This window comes from Suillus bovinus (genome assembly GCF_016758785.1).
Source record: "Suillus bovinus strain UH-Sbo-P2 chromosome Unknown EDB93scaffold_27, whole genome shotgun sequence".
In the NCBI taxonomy this organism is placed as follows: Eukaryota; Fungi; Basidiomycota; class Agaricomycetes; order Boletales; family Suillaceae; genus Suillus; species Suillus bovinus.
Window position 1 is genome coordinate 168,775 of NW_024542083.1, and position 14,345 is coordinate 183,119.

Here is a 14,345-nt window from a genome sequence, read left to right on the forward strand (position 1 = left end):
GAAAACACCAAGCTTCAGACGCAAATCAGCAACTTGAACTTCGTGTCAGTGTTGACAATTCGAGTATCATGGGTGACACAGTAATCCGCTTGAGTACTGAGAGGCAACTTTGGATGCACACACTTTGATTTACATCCGAGTGGGACGAGCACCTCGACTTCCACCTCTTAAGGTCATGACAAAAGCTAGAAGAATAAATTTGAACTCTGTAAGTAAAAATATATGTACTGTAGTAAGCAGCAGGCTAATTGGTCGATATGATTGGCACGCGCGCGATTATCGCAGACTTGAGTCTCTTATCTACTACTATATTGAATATATCTTGAAATCCTTAGTTTTACTTGTTATCCTTAGTCCGATTCGTTTGGTGTTTCCCGCCGCTAGGTAGGCTTCCGTTATATTACTCGATTACTGACCGTAAACTTTAAAACTGCAAGCTAACACGTCTAGGAACTCCGATTCTCTCTTATTAACAGGAATGTCGAATGTTCCCTTGCTTGGTTCAGTCGACTGTAGTTCCCGCTACGATGCCACCTCAAGTGGCAGAAGCGATGGTCACGGTCCAACTCTTCCTCTAGCTGACGTTGACAGACCGATCGTGGAGAAGAGGCTTCTTCGTAAGTTGGACCTTCGAGTAGCCTTTCTGGTTCTGGTTTACATCATGAATATCGTGAGTCGTCAGTCCATTTAATTTTTCCGTAACTACCTAAAACCCTTGCGCAGATGGACCGCACTAATATAGCGTAAGTAGCCGATCGAAAACATTCAGAGTAAAATGGCTTTGACACCTAGTGATCTACAAGTGCAGCGAGGCTGCGTGGCTTCGAAGAGGACCTTGGCATGACGGGGAATCAATTCAATACACTTACAAGCATCCTTTTTTTAGGTTATTTGTTGACACAAGCTCCTTCGTATGTTTTAACACCTTATCGTCACGGTTCTGCGGCAAATCTGATAATTTGAAAGCAACATGATCCTACACCGCATGAAATGGCCATCATTATACCTCTCGAGCTGTATGGCAGTATGGGCTGCTATGACCATGTGCATGAGTACGTTACATAGCTTCGATTGATCGGCATCGGCTAACGAGGGGTCATGAAAGGCGCGGTACAAACGTTGGCATCTAGATCTTTTAATACTCTCCACTGTTAACCCTGCTCTAGATATTATGACGCTCTTATCTTGCGCTTCTTTATTGGATTTGTGGAGGCGACATTTTTTCCTGGAGCTGTATTCCTTCTTTCACGTTGGTATGATTTCCCAATACATTCTAATAGCACATACTGAAGTCCCTCTACTAGGTACAAGGGCAATGAGTTAGGGTTGCGCATAACATTTCTTTTTTGCGGCAACTCCATCAGCTATGCTTTTAGTGCTCTTACTGCGCTGGGAATTTTAGGAAGCTTAGATGGTGCTCTAGGTTTTACGGCTTGGAGGTCTGAAGCGAAATTCGTATGCTTTAACGAAGTCCAATTGTTCTGATTTATCTGCTGCAGGTGGCTCTTCTTCGTGGAGGGTGCTTTAACCTTCACCATTGCGGTGACTGCAATCTGGATTTTACCCGATTTCCCTTCAACATCGAACGTCTGGCTTCTGCCCGCTGAACAGGTGCTGGCCAATCAACGAATGGAGGAAGAAGTCGTGACTAGAATTGAGCGCGAAGGCAAGCCCGAGGATAATTTCTCTGGTCTTACTGAGGCTCTTTTGGATTGGAGGGTATGGTGGCTTGGTGTTACTCTTAATTTGTTGATTTCCTCGACGTCATTCGCCAATTTCTTCCCAACGCTATCTGCAACGATGGGTTTCAGCGTGACTACTAGCCTCTTTCTCTGCGCACCCCCTTGGATTCTGGGCACTGCAACCTCATTTATCGTGGCCAGGTCAGTATCTACTTCTCAGATCCGATGGATGAATTAACAATACTGAATCAAGGCACTCCGACGTAACTGGTGATCGCTTCTGGCATATTGTCGGTCCTCTACTTGTCGGCGTCGCTGGATACATACTCGCAATTTCTACTATGAATACGACTGTGCGATATTTATCCCTGTATGAACTCTCCCATCCTTGCTCTGCGATTCCAGGGACTTACGTGCACTGTTAAGATTCTTGATGACTCAGAGCCCAGTCGCCTATGCTGTCACTTTGACCTGGGTCACGAATACGTTCTCTCAATCACAGTCTAAACGCGCTGCAGCTATCGCACTAATAAGCTCCATGGGATCAGCTGGTTTCATTAGTTCATCGTCAGTTCCAGTTCACAGCGACCTCCTGTTCTAGCTCTTACACCATCGCAGATACTTTTGGCCGTCCAGATGGGGACCTTCATACGTGAACTCGTATCTCTTGTGCATCTCGACAAGCGTCGTGTGCATTGCGATGTGCTGGATATTTAGGGAGCACCTCTCCCGGTGTAATAAAGCTGCTGAAGCGGAAGAAAAAGTTCTAGGGCTACCTGAGGGTTTCAGATATATCCTCTAGTGCGTGGTGGTAGTAAATGATAGGATCTCGTCGGTGTGAAGACAGATAAGATATCTCTCTTATTTGGCGAGTCGTCAATTAACGACGGAGAGCTTCAAGGCACTTGTTGTGACTTTTATCATGGGGTCAATGTGATAATTGTGCAGAAGACTTGCTGTGAACCTGCTGACCTATGGCGGCATTCTTGTCGCACAGAAAGAAAACACCAACCTCCAGACACAAACGGCATTCAGCCCTCATTTATAGGCTATATCTCCAAGGGCATCGCCCTATGCGGAACAGGCCACATACGTGGCGCGAGGGCAGCATTTGATGTTGCATCCGTGTACACGGACCTAGATCCAGAAACAATTCATTTCCTGCTCTCGATTAAGGTATGTTACAGTTGCCTCACACATTCTCCGCTTAATTCTGTGTTTCAGGTCATTGCGCTCTTCCATGCAGATCAACATGACGAAACAAACCTGCTCCTCAAAGAACTCACTAACGGTTGTCCGAATGCCGATATTCGGGCATGTCATGTCGTTCGTTGAAGTATCATGGAGCCACGCTGTGCCATTAAGACTAATCTTTGCAATCGAAAACCATGAGGCATATTGAAGGGGGTACATTGTGAAAGTATTACACGTGGGTGGGTTGAGACTTGGTTGAGATGTGTCAATATCTGAGACTTGAGACTCACGACTACATGACGCGATGCGACAATATCACGTGCTTTACTTTTTTTTTTGAAAGTCTTCGTTGATTTAGCTGATAACTTTTTTTGACATGCGCTTTCAATTGAACAAACTATCTAAACATGTTCTTGTGTAGTACAAACACCCCCTTCCAGTATACAACGAACGACTATACGTAGATTTGAAGTCGGTATCCCGAAGCTTCAGGTGGCTGTGATTTAAGGTTGTTCGCTTATGTAAAGTCGAGCCCTATTTCGGGATTTTGCGAACGCACGCACCTTGATGTATTAGTAAGCAGTATGCTTGCCCACAAGTCTAATTGGTCGATACGATTGACGTGGGCGACGCCGTAAATATTATCGCAGACTCGCGGGTCTCTTATCTATTACTACATTCAAGTTACTCATTTATAACATATCCTTAAGTCCACAGTTTTGACTTGTTACCCTTTAATGTTTCCCGCCGACAACACGGCAGGTTTCATTATATTACTTGGTCACTGACCGTAAACTTGAATCTGCAAGCCAACACGTCTAGGAGCTCCCATCATTCTCTCCCATTAACAGGAATGTCAGATCTTTCCCTGCTTGATTCAGTCAACTGTAGTTCTCGCTACAATGCCACCTCTAGCGGAAGAAGTGATAATGGTTCAACCCTTGCTCTAGCTGACGTTGACAGACCGATCGTGGAGAAGAGGCTTCTCTGTAAGTTGGACCTTCGAGTAGCCTTCCTGGTTCTGGTTTTCATCATGAACATTGTGAGTCGTCAGTCCATCTAATTTTTCCGTGACTACCTAAAACCCTTGCGCAGATGGACCGCACTAATATAGCGTAAGTAGCCGATCGAAAACATTCAGAGTAAAATGGCTTTGACACCTAGTGATCTACAAGTGCAGCGAGGCTGCATGGTTTCGAGGAGGACCTTGGTATGACGGGGAACCAGTTTAATACAACTACCAGCATCCTTTATGTAGGTTATTTGTTGACGCAAGTTCCTTCGTATGTTCTGACACCTTATCATTCTGCGGCATATCTGATAATTTGAAAGCAACATGATCCTACACCGCATGAAATGGCCATCATTATACCTCTCGAGCTGTATGGCAGTATGGGCTGCTATGACCATGTGCATGAGTACGTTACATAGCTTCGATTGATCGGCATCGGCTAACGAGGGGTCATGAAAGGCGCGGTACAAACGTTGGCATCTAGATCTTTTAATACTCTCCACTGTTAACCCTGCTCTAGATATTATGACGCTCTTATCTTGCGCTTCTTTAGTGGATGTGTGGAGGCAACATTCTTTCCCGGAGCTGTATTCCTTCTTTCACGATGGTATGATTTCCCAATACATTCTAAAGCATATACTGAAATATTCCTAGGTACAAGCGCAATGAACTAGGGTTACGCATAACAATTCTTTTTTGCGGCACCTCCGTCAGTTATGCTTTTAGTGCTCTTATTGCGTCGGGAATTTCAGCAAGCCTAGACGGTGCACTAGGTATTACGGCTTGGAGGTCTGAAGCAAAATTCACGTGCTTCAAAAGTCAAATTGTTCTGATTTTGCTGCTGCAGGTGGCTCTTCTTTGTGGAGGGTGCCCTAACCTTCGCCGTGGCAGTGTCTGCAATCTGGATTTTACCCAATTTTCCTTCAACGCCGAGCGTCTGGCTTCTGCCTGCTGAATAGGTGCTGGCCAAGCAACGAATGGAGGAAGAAGTTGTGGCTAGAATTGAGCACGAAGACAAACCCGAAGAGAATTTCTCTGGTCTTACTGAGGCTCTTATGGATTAGAGGGTATGGTGGCTTGGTGTTGCTCTTAATTTGTTGGTTTCCACGACCTCATTCGCCACTTTCTTTCCAACGCTATCCGCTACAATGGGTTACAGCGCGACTACTAGCCTCTTTCTCTGCGCACCTCCGTGGATTTTGGGCACTGCAACCTCGTTTGTTGTGGCCAGGTCAATATATACTTCACACAGGTCTTATAGGTGAATTAACAATACTGAATTAAGGCACTCCGACGTAACTGGTGATCGCCTCTGGCATATTATTGGTCCTCTACTTGTCGGCATCGCTGGGTTTATACTCGCAATTTCTACTATGAATACGACTGTGCGATATATATCCCTGTACGAACTCTCCCATCCTTGCTCTGCGATTCCAGAGACTTACATGCACTATTAAGATTCTTAATGACTCAGAGCCCAGTTGCTCTTGCTGTCTCTTTGACCTGGGTCATGAATACGTTTTCCCAATCACAATCTAAACGCGCTGCTGCTATCGCACTAACGAACTCCATGGCATCAGCTGGTTTTGTTAGTTCATCGTCAGTTCACAGCGATCTCATACTCTGGCTGCTACTGACACCGTCGCAGATACTTTTGGCCGTCCAGTTGGGGACCTTCATACGTGAACTCGTATCTCTTGTGCATCTTGACAAGCGTCGCGTGCATTGCGATGTGCTGGGTATTTAGGGAGCACCTCTCCCGGTGCAATGAGGCTGCTGAAGCTGAAGAGCGCATTATAGGGTTACCCAAGGGTTTTAGGTTCATCCTCTAGCGCGTGGTTGGTGGCTGATAGGATCTTCTTGGTGAGAATATATATGAATGAATATCAGGGCACACGTTGGATATCTTATTTAGCGAGTCATAAATTGACTATGGGGAGCTCCATGATGATGGTACTTGTTTTAGGCCGTCGTCAGATCGATGTATAATTGCGCCGAAGAATTGCTACTTGCTGATCTGTCCATAATAGCAGTATTCCTGTTGCGAAGGAAGACACCAGCCTCCAGACACGAATAAGCGGCCTCATCTATGTTGATAATGCATCACAATGAATCAAGAATGACACAGTAATCCGCTCTAGTACGAGAGAAAAGGTGTATAAGAAACGAGAATAAACCAAGGATGCGGCGGCGGAATGACTCGGACTCGGGCCATGGACGAAGTGCCGTCAGACTTTGCCTACTTGAATGAGACTCGCAATCAACATGCAATAATAGATTCAGGCAGAGTAAAACGATGGCAGAGGTGGTGGTAACCGTCACGGTACAACCATGCAGCCTGGGCCTGTTATGTAATCAGGCCGTGATCAAACTTTGACTACGGAGTCTACTCGCCTAACGCGGATAGTACGGTAATTAATTCATCATTAAGGCGGCTCGCTTGGGGGCAGCTCAGTGACCTACAATTGCCGTAAAGCAGGGATGTGGTAAAGTTGGTTTTTTTTCCTCCAACTTGAAAAGAATCTCCGACTCGATATTATCATGATCGACCCCGAAAAATTCTACGCATACATCGGTGCTTGGTTGCCGAAATGGAAGCCACTGAATCTTTCATCCTCGGGAATGTCATACCGTCCCCTGCTTACCGCAGTCGACTACGATTCCCAATACGATGTTTCTGGCAGAAACGCTGATGACGATCCAATGCTTGTTTTGGATTACATCGACAGGTCAACTGTGGAGAAGAGGCTTCTTCGTAAATTGGACCTTCGGGTAGCCTTCCTAGTTCTGGTTTACATTATGAACTATGTGAGTTGGTACACGTGTTCCCTTATCTATCTAATATCTGTTCACAGATGGACCGAACTAATGCAGCGTACGTGGCCTTTCAAAATTACTTGGAGTAGAGTAGCTTAACCGTCCACTTGGAAGTGCAGCGAGGCTGCGTGGTTACGAGGAAGACCTTGGCATGGTTGGGAACCAATTTAACACACTTACCAGCATCCTTTATGTGGGGTATTTGTTGACGCAAGCTCCTTCGTATGTTTCAACACCCTATCATTCTGCAGTATGCCTAACAATTACAAAGCAACATGCTCTTACACCGCATGAAAAGGCCATCACTATACCTCTCGAGCTGCATGGCAATATGGGGTGTTTTCACTATGCTCATGGGTACGTACAACGTTTACTTTATTGACATTGACTAACGAGAGGCTATGAAAGGTGCGGTACAGACGTTGGTATCTAGCTCTTTTCATGTTGTCCGCTCTTAACGCTGCTCTAGATATTATGCTGCTCTTATTTTACGCTTCTTTATTGGATTTGTGGAGGCGGCATTCTTTCCCGGAGCTGTATTTCTTCTTTCACAATGGTATAATTGTCTAATGACTTCGAACAACATATACTCATTTTTTCCCTCTAGGTACAAGAAAAATGAACTAGGGTTGCGCACAGCACTCCTTGCTTGCGGCGCCTCGGTTAGTAATGCTTTTGGTGCGCTTTTCGCATCAGGAATCTTGGGGTGCCTAGATGGTGTACTAGGTTTTACGGCTTGGAGGTCTGAGCCGAAATGCGCGTGCTTTCACAAAGTCAAACTGTTCTGACTGCTACTGCAGGTGGCTCTTTTTTGTGGAAGGCGCACTGACCGTCGTGGTCGCGGTGTCTGCGGGCTGGATTTTACCCGATTTTCCTTCAACGCCGAGCGTCTGGCTGCTGCCTGACGAACAGATGCTGGCTAAGCAACGGATGGAGGAGGAAGTCGCGGGCGGAAATGAGCCTAAAAGTAAACCCAAAGAGGATTTTTCTGGTCTTACTGATGCTCTTATGGATTGGAGGGTATGGTGGGTTGGCGCTGCCCTTAACCTGATGGCTTCCTCGATGTCGTTCGGTATCTTTTTCCCGACGCTATCTGCTACAATGGGTTACGACGCTACTACGAGCCTCATACTCTGTGCACCTCCGTGGATTTTAGGAACCGCTACCTCATTTGTTGTGGCCAGGTCAGTATTTACTTCTCAGGTCCGATGGATGAATTAACAATTCTGAACAAGGCACTCCGATGCAACTGGTGATCGCTTCTGGCATATTGTTGGTGCTCAACTTGTAGGCATCGCTGGATTTATCCTCGCAATTTCTACAATGAATACGACTGCACGATATGTATCACTGTGCGAACTCTCCTATCATCGTTCTGCGATTCCATGAACTTACATGTACCATTAAGATTCCTGATGACCCAGAGCCCAGTCTCCTATGTTGTTGCTTTGACCTGGGCCATGAATACGTTTTCTCAATCACAATCGAAACGTGCTGCAGCTATCGCACTCATAAACTCCATGGCATCAGCTGGCGCGATCGTTTCATCGTCAGTTGACAGTCATCTTGTGCTTTCCGCTAGTATTGACGCTTTCACAGGTACTTCTGGCCATCCAGTTGGGGACCTTCATACGTGAACTCATACCTCATTTGCATCTCGGCAAGTATCACGTCTATTGCGATGTTATGGGTATTTAGGTTGCATCTTTCCCGGTGTAATGAAGCTGCTGAAGCCGAGGAGCAATCTCTTGGGCTGCCCAAGGGTCTGAGATATCTCCTCTAGCGCTTCGAGTCGCTGCTCAGGTGTCTAGAGGTATTAGGTTGTTCGGTAGCGGTTATGCTTTGTTGGGAGTGGGTCTGATTATTAACATATTGTACACAGTTGACCAAAATATATTAATGTACTGTTCGAGTTGCGCTCCTCCTAGATCATCCACTACGTTGCGTGTAGCTGGTCGCCAGTCTAGCTTGTACTGTACTGTAATAAATGCATGGCATCTACCATGGCATGACTCCCATATCACCCATCATTATACGAGTGGCGGTATTGTGTAGGGTAAGAAGACTTCTTTACCCTTGTTTTGTTCATACCATACTATATCATGTGCTACCAGAACCTGCACCCTGGATATCTCCAACAACGACCTCATTCTGCGAATGTTCTCATCCGCGACTGCCTTGTACTGGTGGGCACATGTCACCACGCCCGTTGTCGCGTCGACACTGCACGCGACTTGCATCTTCCCAGTGATCAGATCAGGGTGATGAGCTGAATCTGCGCCTAGCAAGATCCAAGCACCATCTTGGGAAGTGCGTGCAAGGATGTTGATATGCCTGTCAGCATGCCCTGTATTACACAAGCTTGAGTGACTTTTTCCAGTCTTATACATACAGTAGAGAAGTACCAGATGCATCAACGATATGCTGCCATCACCGAAAATATCCATTGCGTGAGAGTAGGGACCGATTGCCACGTGTAGGTCAGAAGCTGTAAAGAAGCGTAGACGGTCTTCCGGTGGACGAATGGACGAAAAGGATATGGGACTGTGGCAGGAACTGGGATCCAAAAAAGCTTGCTTTGATCCTTCCCCGAGGACAAACTCGGCAGTCGTAAATGGGGAGGGATCTCCGACGCTGATGAGAGGCGGGTTAGGTAGATCATACCACATCGGACGCTAAACACCGGCAGCTCACTGATCCCAATGGAGGTGACTCAGGACTACCAGTCAACTGATGAAGGGGAAACTCCACGGTCTGTTTCACATCAGGCAGCACTGAACCGCCAAGCCTGCAGCGTGCCACGAGGCCCCACAGCAACAAAGCAATTTTGTCCGCACTGTTACAGTGGCTCATACTCACCGCTCCGCAAGAAGAATACCATACATAATAATTGACGCCTAATCTATAACACACCTCCTTACAGGTTGACATTCTCAAGAAAATCGTCGATGCCACCTGCAGTTCTGCTGAAATTTGTGCCATATAACAGCAATAACAATTCTGCCAGATCGAGAGTCAGAATCGCGCTCTTGAACATATACATATAAAAGCTGACCGTCGTGCTACAGTGTTCCACCATCCTCAGAGACATCATTTTGAGATCCTCCTTATAATAGTCCATATCAACCTCCCACAGAAAATGCGTTTCCCCCTTTTCGCCGTTGTTGTTGCTTTGACGGCAGCTATGTTTGTCGGTGCAGCGTCAAGCTGTATAAAGGAGTACCAAACTTGCAATCCACGTGCGTCCGATTGCTGCAGGGGTTACAGATGTGGAAATGTTGGCGTGAGTATGAGCAGTCAGCTGTGCAACCAAGATTCAACCACATCACTCACCTGCGTGCCTTAGTATGGAAATTGGGTCTGCGAGACTTAGTATGGGAATTGGCTCTGCTACCAGTTGAAAATGGAAGCGCCAGCTGGAGGGGCACGTCGCGACAGTGAGTCATATTTCTCCTTTTGCTTTAGAGCCATATTTAATAGTGTAATACCTAGTTCGCTGTTCGGAGGCAATTAATACAGTTGCTTTTGAACAGATTTTCGTACTGCTCGAGCAATGAGGATGTTTGAATTTATCTAAAAAAAATGATTGAACGTGCCCAGTCTTGCTGGTGGACCATTAAGCTCAAGTTCGTGTAGCGTAGGGAGCTCGGGACTCCGGGGAGTGAATCTCTTCATCAAGCGAGTGTTGAATGAGGCGCAAGACATAAATGATTATCCTGTGTACTCAGAATTGCTCTGATACACCGCTCCGGCGGGTTTCTCCATGTCAGGTGATGAGTGCTCTCACGCACCCAATCGAGCAGTCCTAGTCAGTACGCGGCCAAGTACTATCTATCCTGCAGTGTCTTTTTTTCTGCGTCGAGTAGTTACTCAAGCACATCATCATATCACTCCTTCAAAAATATGCATATAGCTTGTTGCAATATAACCCATGTATCCCACTGACTCTCAAGGCCTGTTTGTGCACCGGATGCAAGCGAAGTCTCATACTCGTCACCAATTTTATCACACAAGGGCTTTTCTTCTACCGCGGCTCATTCTAGCAAGATTTCGATGAGCTTGCAGCTCGATCTTTGGGGTGTTCGGTATGGAGGTGCTGTAGAATCGCTTCAAGCTCACTCGTATGATTGTGATCCCGCTAGGTTTTGACGAGGAAATAAGCGCATTACTGGTAATATTCTTACACTAAATCAAATTCTGCATGGCTTAAACATCTGAAGGGTGCATCTTCCCCCAGATACCAAGATGATGGAGAACATGGCTTTACCTTGTTTGTCGACTCACCATCACCATTCAGCATCAAGTGCAATTTACCGTCAGCAGCTGGACGAATAACTCGGAGGTATGGGTACAGGTGCCTGAATTGCCCTGGCGCAAACACCGTAAATGCCCCACCGGAAAATGGACTATCTCTCCAGTCATACGCATGATGTGTGATGTACTGCGCTGCCAGAAAGTCGTAGGTAATCCCAGATCTGGCGTGCAAACGTGCAAGGTCTCGCAATACGAGTTCCTTAAGCTGTGATTCCCCAGAAGGCGAGTCCCGATTGATCAGGGTCCCTATACGTTGGGCATCCTGACCCACTGTATATGAGGCGATGAGCACGGCTGGCTCCTTTGGGTCATCGTGGATGCTGTGGGACGGATAACAACACGTGCGGATAGGGACACACTAAACGATGTACCACCCTTCGTTATGCCGCACCGTGTGATCCGCCATGGGGTCTTAAACCTTATCGCGACCTTGCAGGATGTATCGTATCGCAAACAACGCAAGGCATCTATTTGCGCAGGATACAGCTCGGCATCGACGAGATCCATATTTCGTGAGCAACCCAAGGGAGTGGTGTTGAAAACCGAGTCATACCGACGAATGGACGATTGACCCGATGGAGTGACAAGCCTGACTTCCACTTTCTCATGAATACGATTCAAAGCGATGCGAGTAGCCGTAGTGCAATACTCGGGTTTATGGGGAGCAATCCTGTTTAGCATAGCAGAAATTGCAACGGACGCGCCGCCGTCTATGCACTTCCATCCGTATTCTTCCAGATCGTGGAAGTCCGAGCTCAGGATAACATACTCGGTAAAAGCTTGATCAAAGAAGTCGCTGGGGCTGATATGAACGTCAGTGCGAATCGCGGTGGAGTCAAGGCACCCCGTACGCAATATTTGTCTCTAGCCATCGACATGTATGATAATCAAGTTGCCTAATGATCATCTAACACAGACAATGGAACATTATGAAACACCGACTCACATGTACACGCGCAAGTATTCCCTCATAGAGTATTTGTCTACCTCCGTGAGGTTTTTAAAACCTTGTTCGAAGTCTTCTCTCAAAAGCTGCAAGTAGGGTGCTGACGCCTCCTGAAGGATTTTCTGTACCCCAATAGCCACATACCTCACCTCAAATATTAGCGCTCCACTCAAGAGATAAGACGGCTTCGTACTCATCACGCTGAACTTGTATGGGTCGAACTCCGCAAGGTCCATAGGCGGGCCCAAAATGTTGTTGAAGACTATGGGAGTATTCTGACCATTCATGTAGTAAAAAATCAACGGAACATTCGAATCTTCGAATAGAGCAAGTGCTCTGATGTCCATGTTAAAATTGTGTTCAGAACCAGAATGCCCTGCTTACTTCTTCATTACGGGAGATTCAAACCAACGCATAGCCCCTACGTCATAGCAGTCATGAAGAGCCTCGCTGAATTTATAGGTATACAGACGTCCCCCAGCGCGGTCTGAGGCTTCAACGAGATCGAAATGTAGTTCTTTCAGAATCATGGCGATATATAGCCCAGCTACTCCAGCACCAATAATACAGAATTTGACATTCAGAGGAATACTGTCATCTAGATGAGCTTCTTCAACACAAGGGCGATTGACGTCGAACAACGTATTGTTCGAGCAGGCACCGCCTAAGCCTGAGGGATGAATGGGTAGCTCTGTATTGTGGGACTCACGGAGAGCACAAAGTTGGGGAGAAATGCTCTCGCGAATGAGCTGACGAGCGTACCGCGCTGTAATAAATGCATGGCATCTACCATGGCATGACTCCCATATCACACATCAATATACGAGTGGCGGTATTGTGTAGGGTAAGAAGACTTCTTTACCCTTGTTTTGTTCATACCATACTATATCATGTGCTACCAGAACCTGCACCCTGGGTATCTCCAACAACGACCTCATTCTGCGAATGTTTTCATCCGCGACTACCTTGTACTGGTGGGCACATGTCACCACGCCCGTTGTCGCGTCGACACTGCACGCAACTCGCATCTTCCCAGTGATCAGATCAGGGTGATGAGCTGAATCTGCGCCTAGCAAGATCCAAGCACCATCTTGGGAAGTGCGTGCAAGGATGTTGATATGCCCGTCAGCATGCCCTGTATTACACAAGCTTGAGTGACTTTTTCCAGTCTTATGCATACAGTAGAGAAGTACCAGATGCATCAACGATATACAAGCTGCCATCACCGAAAATGTCCATTGCGTGCGGGTAGGGACCGATTGCCACGTTTAGGTCAGAAGCTGTAAGGAAGCGTAGACGGTCTTCCGGTGGACGAATGGACGAAAAGGATATGGGACTGTGGCAGGAACTGGGATCCAAAAAAGCTTGCTTTGATCCTTCCCCGAGGATAAATTCGGCAGTCGTAAACGGGGAGGGGTCTCCGACGCTGATGAGAAACGGGTTAGGCGATTCATACCACCTCGGCCGCTGAACACCGGCAGCTCACTGATCCCAATGGAGGTGACTCAGGACTACCAGGTCAACTGATGAAGGAGGAACTCCACCGGCATCCAAAGACTCTGCTGCAGTCTGTTTCACATCAGGCACCACTGGTATTGCAGCAGGTGCAAACTCTTTGATGTTTCTGTGTATTCCTAGGTCAAAAACAACCCGTTTATTGCTTTTCGAATGACGGAGGAAGAATGCGAGGGAGGGAAAACTTATGGGATCGTCCGATTGATTGACTGCCATTAGGCTCAAAGGAACATTGAGGTGTCCAGCTTCGAGGGCGGATACGTACATGTACGCCTGCTCATTAGACGGAGGAGGGAGCGAATGCGTCTCTGTGGACATTGGTATCAAGTTGAAGAGTTGATTAGATTCAAGATTCAAAACTTTGATAGACGGCAATGCGGTGTTGAAAGAACCAAAACACGCCATCTTCAAATCAGCCATCAATTACATATACGGAGCGTGACATCGGATCCGTCCGTCCCTCTAGGCCTTTCATTATACACCAACCAAAATTAGAGAATTTTGACAAGGAGTTGTTGGGGACTCACTTTGGATGTACGATAAAGGGCACCTATAGTACTCTGAGGTGCACATCTTGCGCCCGCCCACGCATCTGACATACTTAATAGGGATGTTCACAGTAACATTTTCGAGTCGTTTTCGTCATGGTTTTCATTTCTGTTTTCAACTTTGATCTTCCTGAGTGAGCGCACCATCCCTGGTTAAATCGCTTCTCTCAAAATACACACGTTTCTCACTTGCCCTTGGTATATACAAATCAGTCTTAAAACACCTAACAAAGGGTTGGGTCTGCTGAGAGTTATAAATGACGAGGTTTAGGATGTGGTCCAAGACTGCTTGTAAATAATTTACTACATGAAGTGTT

General features: G+C 46.6%; 7 protein-coding genes across 7 annotated transcripts; 4 read left to right on the plus strand and 3 right to left on the minus strand.

Annotated features, from left to right (window-relative positions):
* Nucleotides 1-478: 478 nt before the first annotated feature.
* On the plus strand, nucleotides 479-3,130 carry EDB93DRAFT_1328389 (MFS general substrate transporter; the record flags this gene model as incomplete). The annotated part of the gene is made up of 13 exons (XM_041455118.1): nucleotides 479-670; nucleotides 724-743; nucleotides 804-911; nucleotides 967-1,052; nucleotides 1,106-1,118; nucleotides 1,167-1,253; nucleotides 1,305-1,439; nucleotides 1,500-1,883; nucleotides 1,936-2,052; nucleotides 2,109-2,249; nucleotides 2,301-2,464; nucleotides 2,680-2,858; nucleotides 2,907-3,130. 13 exons carry the CDS (start codon nucleotides 479-481, stop codon nucleotides 3,015-3,017), a joined length of 1,737 nt encoding a protein of 578 aa, XP_041307743.1. The 3' UTR covers nucleotides 3,018-3,130.
* A 401-nt stretch (nucleotides 3,131-3,531) lies between these two features.
* On the plus strand, nucleotides 3,532-5,166 carry EDB93DRAFT_391417 (major facilitator superfamily domain-containing protein). The gene is made up of 8 exons (XM_041456245.1): nucleotides 3,532-3,918; nucleotides 3,972-3,991; nucleotides 4,052-4,159; nucleotides 4,209-4,294; nucleotides 4,348-4,360; nucleotides 4,409-4,495; nucleotides 4,543-4,677; nucleotides 4,736-5,166. The coding sequence occupies exons 1-8, from the start codon at nucleotides 3,730-3,732 to the stop codon at nucleotides 4,845-4,847; spliced, it is 750 nt and encodes a 249-aa protein (XP_041307744.1). The 5' UTR covers nucleotides 3,532-3,729; the 3' UTR covers nucleotides 4,848-5,166.
* On the plus strand, nucleotides 4,829-5,882 carry EDB93DRAFT_392076 (uncharacterized protein). The gene is made up of 5 exons (XM_041456247.1): nucleotides 4,829-5,119; nucleotides 5,174-5,290; nucleotides 5,347-5,487; nucleotides 5,537-5,751; nucleotides 5,804-5,882. The coding sequence occupies exons 1-4, from the start codon at nucleotides 5,037-5,039 to the stop codon at nucleotides 5,718-5,720; spliced, it is 525 nt and encodes a 174-aa protein (XP_041307745.1). The 5' UTR covers nucleotides 4,829-5,036; the 3' UTR covers nucleotides 5,721-5,751; nucleotides 5,804-5,882.
* Nucleotides 5,883-6,591: 709 nt separating this feature from the next.
* On the plus strand, nucleotides 6,592-8,488 carry EDB93DRAFT_1085235 (MFS general substrate transporter; the record flags this gene model as incomplete). Its single annotated transcript, XM_041445895.1, has 9 exons — nucleotides 6,592-6,696; nucleotides 6,800-6,927; nucleotides 6,977-7,066; nucleotides 7,175-7,261; nucleotides 7,313-7,447; nucleotides 7,506-7,889; nucleotides 7,941-8,057; nucleotides 8,114-8,254; nucleotides 8,305-8,488. 9 exons carry the CDS (start codon nucleotides 6,592-6,594, stop codon nucleotides 8,486-8,488), a joined length of 1,371 nt encoding a protein of 456 aa, XP_041307746.1.
* A 29-nt stretch (nucleotides 8,489-8,517) lies between these two features.
* Nucleotides 8,518-9,590, minus strand: EDB93DRAFT_1281036 (uncharacterized protein; the record flags this gene model as incomplete). Its single annotated transcript, XM_041454444.1, is given in 4 exon segments — nucleotides 8,518-9,052; nucleotides 9,098-9,380; nucleotides 9,400-9,493; nucleotides 9,565-9,590. The coding sequence occupies 4 exon segments, from the start codon at nucleotides 9,588-9,590 to the stop codon at nucleotides 8,736-8,738; spliced, it is 720 nt and encodes a 239-aa protein (XP_041307747.1). The 3' UTR covers nucleotides 8,518-8,735.
* A 1,002-nt stretch (nucleotides 9,591-10,592) lies between these two features.
* Nucleotides 10,593-12,495, minus strand: EDB93DRAFT_1240561 (putative L-aminoacid oxidase; the record flags this gene model as incomplete). Its single annotated transcript, XM_041451775.1, has 7 exons — nucleotides 10,593-10,729; nucleotides 10,990-11,339; nucleotides 11,375-11,821; nucleotides 11,871-11,915; nucleotides 11,966-12,087; nucleotides 12,115-12,301; nucleotides 12,350-12,495. 7 exons carry the CDS (start codon nucleotides 12,493-12,495, stop codon nucleotides 10,593-10,595), a joined length of 1,434 nt encoding a protein of 477 aa, XP_041307748.1.
* A 285-nt stretch (nucleotides 12,496-12,780) lies between these two features.
* Nucleotides 12,781-14,148, minus strand: EDB93DRAFT_1226379 (beta-lactamase-like protein; the record flags this gene model as incomplete). Its single annotated transcript, XM_041451220.1, has 5 exons — nucleotides 14,099-14,148; nucleotides 14,008-14,043; nucleotides 13,452-13,948; nucleotides 13,159-13,391; nucleotides 12,781-13,100 (listed from the first exon to the last, which is right to left on the minus strand). The coding sequence occupies exons 3-5, from the start codon at nucleotides 13,898-13,900 to the stop codon at nucleotides 12,781-12,783; spliced, it is 1,002 nt and encodes a 333-aa protein (XP_041307749.1). The 5' UTR covers nucleotides 13,901-13,948; nucleotides 14,008-14,043; nucleotides 14,099-14,148.
* Between the last annotated feature and the right edge of the window lie 197 nt (nucleotides 14,149-14,345).